At 40.6% G+C, this 12,070-nt stretch overlaps 1 protein-coding gene across 1 annotated transcript in view; it reads right to left on the reverse strand.

Annotated features, from left to right (window-relative positions):
- Positions 1-7,745, reverse strand: part of SLC7A8 (solute carrier family 7 member 8) — a 47,083-nt gene extending 39,338 nt beyond the window's left edge. Inside the window, exon 1 of the mRNA XM_063089000.1 lies at positions 7,595-7,745. Within this exon, the coding sequence (XP_062945070.1) occupies positions 7,595-7,745 (151 nt within the window). The remainder of the gene's footprint in view (positions 1-7,594) is intronic.
- Between the last annotated feature and the right edge of the window lie 4,325 nt (positions 7,746-12,070).

Consider the following 12,070-nt stretch of genomic DNA (forward strand, 5'->3'; position numbering starts at 1 on the left):
TATTGTTTATGTGAATAATTCATTTCTAAACTAAAAAAAATTTTTATTGTGGTAAAAACACATAACAAAAGTTATCCTCTTAACCATTTCTTTTTAATCTTAACCATTTTTAAGTCTAGAGTTCAGTTGTGTTAAGTATATTCACGTTGTTGTGAAGTAATCTCTAATGGATGATTTATTTTTGACTGAGTGCTACTACTGAACAAATTCTTCCTAAGTACTTTCCACATGCAGGGCTAAATTTGTGGGGACATTCAAGTGAGTAAGATCCCATCCTTGCTCTCAAGGACTTGTGTGGGGAAGTGAAGGCACATGTATGCAGACACAGAGCTGACAGCATCAGGTAGAGCAGCAGTCGCATGAGTGCTACTGCAGTACGTGACAAGATACTGGCATGGAAAAGGCCACTGGCGCAGGCTGTTCAGAAAAAGCTTCCTGGAAGAGGGGAAGCACGAGGCAGATGCTCGTGAGTAAGGAGACTCAAATCAGCAGAGAGAAAAAGAGAAGCAATTGGCTGGGTGCTAAGATGAGAAAACTTGGGCTGAATTGGTCAGTTCGTCCCATCACCCCATCAGTGCAATTTAAATTTCTGAACCAGAATTAGTGAGTGTGCACGTTGGGGGTGGGAGGGGAAGTGGGGATGGTAGAGGATGAGCTCAAGGAGAGAAAGAAACTAATATTTATTGAACATACATCATAGACTAGGAGTTTTGCTTTAATACTCCACAAGAAACTTCCATTTTACAGCCAAGTAGACTGTCATTGATTTATTCAAGGTTACAAAGATTGTAAACAGGGAAGCAGTTAGCAAACCCGGGACTTTCTCTAAAGCCAGTCTCCCTCTGCTGTATCACTGATGGTTCCTCCCTTTTTATACACATGGATATAAATCATGAAAAAATTCATTTTAAGTGTTCTACTTCCACCAGCAGGGCCCAAATATTTCCTTATCCCTAAAGTAACCTGACCTGCCTATATCAGTTGCTCACTAAACACCCTAAGCAGAATTGTACTCTAAAGAAGCTGCTAAAATATTTATTCATCTCATAGGTGCACAAACAGGCACCTTTAAAATATATATACAGAGATGAGAAGTATATGCTAATAATTCTGCAGCAACGGGACTCTCGCTGAGCAATCTACCTTTACAACATGCAGCTCAGTGTGAGGTTGCCTGGTACATCTTCAGGCATATTGTGAAACCCTCTCCACAGAGGTGATGTCAGTGCTAGCGCAGAGGATATTTAAAGCAGGGAGCAACCAATGGGAAGACTTGTGACTGTGACAAAGGATGAGGGACGAGATGTGATCAATAAAGCTTTTCAGCTCAAACTTCATTCATTCTAAAAATAAAACAGCTTAAAATAGACTTGAGGGATTATTTTGCTTCTTAGAGATAAAATTCACCAGTGCTCAGCATAGGGTGCAGCGTATAATGTGCTCAATGAGTGTTTGTTAAAAATATGGAATAATCCTGAGTCCTATGACCAGCAGCCCCCACCCCGTCCCAGGGAGTAGCCTGCAGTTTGCCATTTCCAGATCTCCAGGGAGAAGGGACTCGAGGACCTCCTATGTAGGCATGTTCTGGGAGCGGAACAAGGCATGGTCCTTCCTGCTCTGTGTGCTCAGCAGGCAGTTAAAAGTGCAAAGGAAACCATTTCTCATCCCCTGGGTTCCTGAATGGTTCTTGTTTTCTGTGGTTCAAAATATACTCCTGAGATCACTCGCTCGTGCCTGCTTTTCTAAATCCATCCCCCACCCCCAATACCAACAACAAAACAACAGCGGCAACAACAGAAATTCCTGAGGATTTCTTTGTAGGTAGCAGTGCTGCCGGATTACCCCTCAGAGGAAATCAGAAAACCTAGGTAACCTGGCAACTCGAGAAGCCCCAACCAGTGTGCCCTACACCTCTACCCCACTTCAATAAGCTGATTTAATTCAGAGAAGTTGTGTATACGGTGCCGGCCTCTCTCAGAGGTCATTTTGATTTGGGTACAAGGTGTTTTAATTATTGCTGTTTCTCTAAATAAAACGGACTGTTTGGTTCGGTCCTTTGGACACAGTTTTTTACCTGCTGGGTTCCTATTTTCTTTCCCTGACTTTAAGCGTCTCCTGCTAGTCACTCATTCTGCATAACTCTGCTCTTTGAAGGAACATATCGTAGCCCTGACAGTAGCAGTTTCAACAAAATCACCCCTTGAACCATCTGGTTCCTGGAGGTAGGAAGCATGCAACAGCATCCCTGGTCCCAGCCACCCTGTGCTCCATGCTGTGGAACATTTTGGTGAAGCCCAGTTGCTTCATAATTCAATGCCCTTGGTGGGAATCGGGCTCTGTCATCACCCCATTACTTACCTATTCGAACCTTTCATGTCTATAACAGTACTCATTGCATGGGATTAATGAGAATATTCGTAAGGTACTGATCAGGTACTATGTACCTGGTGCATGGTTAAGTGCTCAGTAAATGGTAGTTACAATGATTACACTGTTGGGTGTAGCCTTTCCTTACTCACCAAGATGTGTTTGTTTTAAAATATCTCTTAGCTGGCTTCTGTCCCAGAGTTTTCTTTGAGACCAATGAGAGTTTTGATCATGTTTTCATCCTGAATGAACCAAATCCTAATCCCCCCACGTTTTGTTTTTTAAATTGAAGTACAAACTCAGAAAGCAATTTTCACATTGCCTCTCTCTGGTCAACACCCAACAGACATTATGGGGATTCAAAACTAATACATCATATTAGATACTAAAATATAAAATCTTCTAAAGTGGTATAAACCACATGGACTATCTTGGAAATCTTTTGGACTTAAATTTTTTCCAAGTCAGCCTAGTGCCATTTCAGTACAGTTATACCTGTAGCCACACTTCTGTGTTTACAAATATCCTTTTAAAAAAGGTTTCCCGCAGCTTTTTCAGTATCAGACACCCATGGTCTACATAGACTCCAATCTCAGGGTTGTCTTCCTCCATGGCCCACCCACCACACAATACATCAATCAACCTTCCTCCCTCCTCTTTTGGTTACCAATTAGAAATGGCGAATGGTTAAGCATTTGGGATGTGGAGTCAGGCCATCTCAGTTATCAGTTGTGTGACTCTGATAACAATGTTATGAAAGTAGATATTATAACTATCTTTATTTTAAATATGGAGAAGTTGAATAACAAAGCAGGTAGTTATAATATCTACTTTCATAGCATTGTTGTCAGGATTAAATAAGATAATATATGGGTTTTTGTCGTTGTTGTTATTTTGGCAGCTGACTGGAACAGGGATCAAACCCTGGACCTTGGTATTATCAGCACCATGCTCTAACCAAATGAGCTAACTGGCAGACCAAGATAATATATGTAAAAAGTAGATTGCACAGGAACTGGCATTTAGTAAGAGCTAAGTAAATACTGTTTTTATTTTTATTTATTTTATTTATTTATTTTTTAAAAGATGACTGGTAAGGGGATCTTAACCCTTGACTTGGTATTGTCAGCACCATGCTCTCCCAAGTGAGCCACGGGCTGTCCCTATAAATACTATTTTTAAAAAATCATGTTATTTAGGAGATAGTGGTATAGTAGCTAGACTTGGATCCAGTATTGTCCTGTAGCACATACACCAAGTTCTCCCATGAAGATACATTGTGTCAAAACCAAAATGGTCTGACAAACCATTATGAACATTATTTTTAGGCTCTGCAGCTGGCTTGTTTGCCTTCAGATGTAGATTCTGGTTACGTACCTAAGCACATGACTGAAGTTACCCGAACTCTGTGGGGGCCTCTAACGTGGCTAGGAAGAATGCAGGCCCATACAGGAAAGGTGTGTGTGGTGGGGAGTCAATGGTAGCGTGGTCTGTGCTCACCCCAAGTCTTCCTGCACTTGCACCAGGAGCATTACCTTCTTCCACCACAGCTGATGGCCCAGCTCCCCCTTACACTGGAAACCTTCCTCACTGGGAAGACAACATTAATTGCTTTGTTATACAAACGAATAAGGACCTTTGCCCAGGTTTTAAAGGAAAATAACTCTATAGGACATAAAAACAGAAATAGCAGAGAATAATGCTTAAGAGCTTGATTCAGGATCCAGACAAACTCTGGGCTGGAATCCTGGCTCCAGTAATTTCTGGTGTGTTACCTTCAGCAAGTTGCTTACCCCTCCAAGCCTCTATTTTCTTATCTGGAGGAAGAGATAATAAGTGCCTACCACACAGGGGTTATTGTGAGGGACAAATAAGATAACGTATGTCAGATAATTGGATGAGTGCCTGGCAAACACACTGTGTTTAATAATGCCAGCTATTAACAGTAGTTTTGGTATCATTAATATATGAATTTTGCTATCCTTCATGCCCTCTTTAGATTTGGGGGGGACACCACATGCATGGTGAAATCTAAGTTCATCTGCCATCAATAGGTTTCCTTAGCTAAGTACCTGGAGAGCAACTGCCTGGGTAGGTTAGGGCAAGGGTGATGTGAAAAAATTATAACAATCCAACCTAATCGTTCAGGTTGATTAAATTATTTCTAGCTTAAAGATTTTCAAGCCAGATTCCCAACAGCCCTTCAGATAAATACTTCATATTACTACTGTCTTCAGATTTTTGTCCAAGAGCCAATTCAATTCAACAGTCACTGAGTAATTGTTCCATACTGAGTACTCTGCTAAGCACTAAGATCAGGGGTATCCAGCTGGCTGGTTAGCTCAGTTGGTTAGAGTGCAGCCTTATGACACCAAGGTCAGGGGTTCGGATCCCCATACCAGCCAGCCACCCAAAAAATCAAAAACAAAATAAAGGTTTAGAGATATAGAAGGCACAATTTTTGCTCAAGGAAATAACAGGTTAGCCATTATCTTTTTAACTATAAAATTTCCCAGAATCATCTCTACTCCATTTTCCCCCACATCCTTTAAGATGCTTCTTAATCTAGTCCTTGGTGACAATCTCTGTCCTTATGCCTCCCACCATTCACGTAAATTTGCCCTCCTTCAGTTCTTACACAACTACACAATATCATTAATTTTCATGTTCTCTGTTTAACGCATCTGAATCTCATCTTTCCAATCAGATTATAAGTAATGTTAGGGCATGAGTTTTCTATTAGTTCACTTTATATTACCACAATACCTGCCATTCTCTTATTTCTACTTATGATCACCCATGATGATTGTGAAATTTTATAAGTTTATATAAAACGTATAGTTTAACTTGCCTTTCTAAGTCAGTTGGGTATGAGACAGATTTGGGGCAAATGCTACTTTCCCATACCACATCTCCTGATTCATTTAGGAAATTCTGTGTCTTTTTTTTTTTGTCTTTTAATTCTCTTTCTGCCATAATGTTGACATTGAACACAAGATCACTGAATTCTGCATGGAAAACGCCATTTCCGTTTTTGCATTTGGTTTTGAAAAAACTTGAGTCATTATCATCCACTTGGAAACCTTTCTAGAAGAGAACAGGTCAGCTCCTCAGCACATCTGCAACTCAAAGCCACACAGAAGGGAAAGCAGAAAGGATTTTGCCTCCTTATCATCCTAAAGGGGAAATTTCTGTCTCATTCTAGCTTGAACGGAGGTAGTGTCTATTAACTCTACAAAGATTCTTACTCTTTGGAAAAATATCCTGATTTTTCTGAAATCACATATTTAAAATCTCTTTTTACCACAGAACCCCAGAGTTGTTATTCTTGTTACTGTAATGCTACTGTGGGGAGTTCTGGGACTATTTTCACATTGAAGTACCACCCATGAGTTTGTGGTCAAGTCAACAGTAACATTCACCTCACTGAAATTGTACTTACTATATGCAAACACACCCATTTCTCAGTCTTAGAAAAAATATTAAAAAGGAGAGAGAAAAACCTCAGCATATAGGAAAATACCCTCTATCCTTGGATACCTACACATATGTTGGGATAGGTGAGCAAGGCTGAGGCAGGAGGAAGGGGATTTGATTGTGCTTGTGTGCATGTGGGTGTGCACATCTGTGTATGAGCCAGACATTCACAAAGGAAGAAAAATTATTAATTCCATCAGGCAAACTGGTGAAAGAGGTACCAGACTCTGGGCCATTTATAGACCTTAAATTGGCGTATGCTATACAGAGTACTTGGCTGATCTCATCTTTTTAGAGTAACTGAGACAAAGTAAGGAGAGGCAAACAAAATGCAATGAGAATAGGTAATGAGAGATTCAGATCATAACTACAATTTTTTTAATAACATTATCTTTCTTATAACTATAGATGTGTGGAAAACCTCCCAGAGTCAGAGAATTAGATAAAATGGGATTCCATTTTGAAAAGAGATTGGAGATAACATGATCACTAAAGTCTAGGTGCAGAGGTGGAGAGTATTATCTGAATATTGTACTGATTTTATTTGATTTTAACGGTGTTCTCTAGTGTCACTATTGCTTGGGTGCCAAAATGTCTCTGAGCTACTGCATAAAACATGTCATCAAGAGAAACTGGTTCATGGGCACCAGGACACAATAAGCCTTTGCAAAGGAACTCTGGAGAGATGACACAGAAACATATCTGGGCCTGACTGTTCCACACCCCTTTCTCTGGGAAGAAGGTGAAGTCCTCTACCAAAAACAGCAGAAAAACTCACCCTCTGAAGTGAGGGCAGGAATGAACCATTGCACCTTCCATCTCCAGGGCTTCTCTGGAAAGAGGAGGATGTGTTGTCCAGAGATGAAGTGTATTTGGGACCCTCTGCCCTGTAGGGTGTAGTCAGGGGGTCGGAGTGGCCTGCATTGGCATGCTCGGGACCACCCAGGCTCCCCAACTTCAGAGCCTCCCAACTGGGACACACATTTTACCCATCAGTTCCTCCTCAACTCTACATTCTAGTTACTCCCCACTCCCTTCAAGAACCTCACAGCGTTTTCCGTGGATGTTAAGAGACAGGTGGACTCCACAAGACAACTAGAGAAACTGCAAACTATCCTTTTACAGAAAGGCACAATCTGTCCCCTCTTTTCTTCCATAATTTTCTCATCTGTGAAATGAGAATAACAGCCCCATCACATCTACTTCACACAGTGGAAGTGCTGCATAAGATGGAAAAAGCTATCAAAAGGCAAGGCATTATTATTGCTGTCGTTGCTATTTTTATTGCACATCCCATAATTTCATATAACATAAAACAACAAAATATCTACTAAATATGCTTCATAAGGCAGTCCACAGCCTGCTGAGGGTGGCTGCATAAAAGCTTGTTAAAAATTCAGGTCCTTCAGCCTCACCTTAAACCTACTGAATCGGAACCTCCAAGTGTAGAGCCCGGAGATCTATATTTTTAGCAAGCTCCCAGGCAGGGCTGACCATTAGCCAGGTTTGTCACCCCGATTCGCTCCATTCTGTGAACACCGGACAGAAGTATTGAGCCTGGTTTGGAGGAAGAGATGTATGACATATATCACTTCCTATACCTCTCAAACTTCACCAGTGCAGGTAGGTTACAGCACACATGACTGACGACCCCTACCTAAGGAGTAGGAAGCTTTAGAGGGATTAAGGTCCCGGAGAGGACCACCAGAGAGAGGGAGAAGGGGTCGATAGGAAAAGGAATTGGACTTACCTACAATGATACCACAAGCACTGACCAATCCGATCTCTTTCTTCAGGGCTACTCCGCCCCCTCCGGAACCAGTCTCGGGGCTGGCCTCTGACTCTCTCCCACCTGGGTGATTCTTCTCAGTGGTGTTTCGGTGCCTGGCTCCTTTTTCCATCTTTCTCAGTAGGATTTCAACCTCCAAAAGCTATCTCTTTCTAAACGCGTGTGCGTATAAATAAATATATTGAGACAGATTGTCTTTCAAAGTAAAACGAAATGGGGACCACTAAAAAAGACAAGCAGGTAAAAGAGAAAGCTGAAAATATTCCTCCTACTCCGTATTGACACTTTCTTGTCACTCGTGCTTACGAACAAGGAAAGTGTTGTTAAAAAGGGGAGGGGAGAGACATCTATATGTAAATATAAAAATAGAACTGTACCAGCAACTCCGGCTGGAACTCTCCTGAAAGGGATGTATCTTCAGAAACCAGGATGGTTCTGTTCTGTGTAGCAGGCAGTGGCTTATTTCAATCGCTTCAAAAAGATAGTCTGGATTTCCCTTCAGCTCTTCTCTTAATAAAACAGAGGTTGCCTTCACCTTCCCTTAGTCTTTTCTTTTATAATGAGGATAAAAGTAGTTTTCATTAACTGAAGGGGAAAAAAAAAAAAAAAGGCAATCCTTAAGTACTTTCTTCTTTTCCAGAAAAACAAACTATGGATCTGACCGGTTTGCTCTAGATCTGGTTTCCACCTGCTGTGGTTTCTTTTCCCTTCCCTGTTTTCTGCTTCCGCTTTTCCCAGATGTCTTCTGTCTCGCTTGTCGTCTCGTCCTTGTTTTCCTTCTTCCGATCTCCGTCCTATGGCACAGACTGCCCCATCTCCAGGTTACAGGAGAGTGTTACCTCCACACAAGAACGTGCTTCCCTTTTAGCAAGGGGTTTTATTTGCTGAACGAGGCTCCGCCCCTGCGATCTCCATCCTCAGTCGCGCCCTCCCCTCCTCTTCAATTTAAATATTAGCACATAGCCCCTAAAGGTCACTGAGAAAGTGGATTAAATCATTTCTGTTTGTAATCGTCTCTCTTTCTCCATCTTCGTTCGTGCAACCAAGGGGAAGTAGAATCCTTCCACGTCAACTGTTCCGGGAGAGCTCATTAGCTAGTATAGCGTTACAGGTCATGCAGCATCTGTGAGCTTTATAAATAAGGGAACAGTTGTGCAGACACTTTTAATGCCATCAGAAATAAACTGGCCAATGTATTAAAATATTTAGGTCTGGACCATTTGAGGATATAAAATAGAAGCTTGTAGGGACACAATCTTCAAGTTTCTTGAAAGTAGGGCGAATCCAAGGGTGGGAGAGGGGAATGGAAGAAATTAAGGATAATAGAAAGAGATTCATTTAGTGTAACTGTGAGCTACGACGAGAACAGAGGGGGAAAAATCACCAGGAAGAGGGGGTAGCCTCACTGTTCACAGGTCTTACATAGGACTGGCGGAAATATGAAAAGAATGACTCAGACCATGGTCCCACGAGTTCTAATATTTTTTGCATCTTTAAGTTATTTGAAAAGCAGACAGGGGGGGAATTACTAGCACCTCGCTGATCATGAAGCAGACTTGTTGATGTTAAGAGATGACTAACTTATTACCATATTGATATTGTGCCTCTGCTTCTCTGAAGAATTTCACTCAGAAACTGCTGCTTTACTGTGAGTGCAGTCATGTCTCTTTACAATTGCAAAGCACTTTGAAAAAACAGCATGAAGCAATATAGCAGACAACACCATATATCTAAAATAACGTTAATTTGAATTTTATCACATATATTATGGGAAATTATTTTATTTCAAAGTGGGTCTAAAAAATAAAGTTGCCCAAACTGCCCACTCATCACAGAAATTTGACCTCACTTTTTAGAAAATGTTCTGAAAGATTTTAGGTTTTAAAGAAAATAAATACTCAATTCCTTAAAATGAGGTTGGGTGATGTATTATAGCAAAAGACTTCCAGGTGGGGTAAAGTCTGATCAGCAGTATTTTTTTTAGTCTGCCCTTGATCACTCAGCAAATATCAAGAGGTTTCAAAGGTTGAGAGTTCTCCTACTCCTTCTGCTAGTTCAAGATACAGCAAATTGAAAGCCTCAGCAAAAAAAAAAAAAAAAAAAAAAAAAGAAAGAAAAAATAAATAAAAAGAAAAAGAAAGAAAGAAAAAGGTGGGGGATAGTGTATAAAAGATTTTCAAGGGCCGGCCTGTGGCTCACTTGGGAGAGCGTGGTGCTGACAACACCAAGTCAAGGGTTAAGATCCCCTCACCAGTCATCTTTAAAAAAAAAAAAAGATTTTCAACAAAAAGAACAGACAAAGCAGGGAATATAAAGCACAAAACCCTGTGGGAGGGGATGAGTCAAGGGAAATGAAAAAATTTTGAATTGCCTCTGGTCTTTCCTGACAACCTTAAAAAGCATTGAGAAAAATTTGATGGGTTCATTTTTAAATAATCCGATTTGAAGATTTCTGCTCAGATTTTAGTATCAAGGTATAAAACAAATAATCTGTCTCCTCCTCAAATGTGAGTTCTTTCAGTAATGTTTTGTAATTCTAATTTAAATGATACAGACTTAATATGGGATAAAACATGAATGTGATGAATTCGAGGTCTCATGCCAAAACCAGTGCAAACCTATAACAATATGGCAAGCTTTAGCCCTCTCAATATGTGAACCACGAAGCTGGGGGGTGGGGGAGGGTTCACAGGATCAAATACATTCTTGTGATACAGTGGTACTAAGTACACCAAAGTGGAAAGGAAGGGTTGTTGAAGATTAATATTTCTACTTCTTTAGCACTTGGAATTTGCAAGTGGCTTATACTGTCTATTAATGGTGCAATGTGAAAGTTAGGAAAGGAATCTCCCCTCCTTCAAAAGGGACATAACAATTCATATTATGTGCCTCTCTTTAGGTTGGGATCTTTTTGTGACATAAACCCTTAGGTGTGTCAAAATTCCATGTGACTAACACTGGACATAGGAAAGAAAGAAAAGTTTTGGCGTAGTACGTTGAGAAAAGTCTGTAAAAAACTATTGAGGGAAGTTTATTAGATTCTGAGCAGTGCATTCTCTATTCTATATTTGCCTTTATATTTTTGTTCTACTCCCTACATTTAAATAGTGCTTTATAGCCTACAAACCATTTTATGAACAATCCCAATTTGTTCCCTCCTTATTAAATATCTTGGGTAGACAAGGCAGTTATTTTAAAGACTTTAAAGATTAGGAGGCTGAGGCTTGAAGAAGTGTTGTACCTGAGGTCAAAGAAAAGACACAATCTATTCCAGGGAAAGCGGGATATCAGTGCTCATGTGGAGTGCTTTTTCCAGGACTCCATGGCTACTTGTCAATGCCTCAACTTCTTTCACCTGAGGAAAACATATAAGACTTTTGATCAGGGACATACCTATGTGTTCTTGAGTTGATGTCATAATGGTGCCTTCTGGAGACCCACCTTAATGCCAGCACTTAATAGTGAGATCCATAAGACTTAATCTGCCACCACCCCAAAATTTGTCATTCCTTTCACACGTCCTCAGCTTGGACGTACTTAGTATTTCAAGTACTTAGTTCAGCTCTCTTTCCAATAGCTGAGCAACTATTTCAGTTGCTTTGCAGGCTTAAGATGGGAAGAAATTAATCCCTTTAACTAGGGAAAGGGTGGGGGAAAGCGTGGTTTTCTTACGAATATGGATTTAGGAAGGAAAAAGGCTGTGCGAGGCTGACACCTACTGCCTGAAGAGGAATATGGCAGGGGAATACGCTACCGATAGTCACACAAAAACACTGCCAGATTCCGATTTTCCCTTTTTGAAAAAACAGGTAAGAAGTGTCTGTTAATACCAAAGAATAGAGCACAACTCTCATCCACTCTATTCCTGATTCTTTTCTGGGTCCAATAGACAGTACTTCATTCTTGTTCTTTGTAACAGAGCCGCGAAGTCTGAGGTCACTAACATAGGACCCAAATCTCTCCCCAGGCTCCCACCCACCTTCTTCTTGAAGAAGAAAGTCAGAAGAAAACTTCTGCCCAAAGTCAGAAGGAAACCCTGCTTTAAATTAAAGCCAGCTTTCTTCCCAGAGTCCCAGGGACCACTGCCTATGGTCAAATTGGTGGTGGCTTTCTGAGCCAGTGGTCCTAGGAGCCTTTATTTACTTTAAAAATGGAAAGCAGATGAAAATTAGTGAGAAAAGAGGAAGGAAATAAAAAAGGCCGAAATAGGTCAGAAAGAAAGAAAGGAAGATAAAGTGAGGAGAGTCAGTTAATAAACCCTTTCTAGTGTATGCTCTGTTTGCCTTTTGGACATATTCTAAATTCAAAGGAAGTTGTACCTCCTAGGGTTTATGCAGTCCTGAGAATCTGGATAGAGCAGACCCTGTTTTGTTATGATGGTTAATTAATTCATGCTCTTCTGGAGATAATAATGAATCCTTGCTCTGACACTACAGA

Source organism: Cynocephalus volans, chromosome 3 (assembly GCF_027409185.1).
Source record: "Cynocephalus volans isolate mCynVol1 chromosome 3, mCynVol1.pri, whole genome shotgun sequence".
Taxonomy (NCBI): Eukaryota; Metazoa; Chordata; class Mammalia; order Dermoptera; family Cynocephalidae; genus Cynocephalus; species Cynocephalus volans.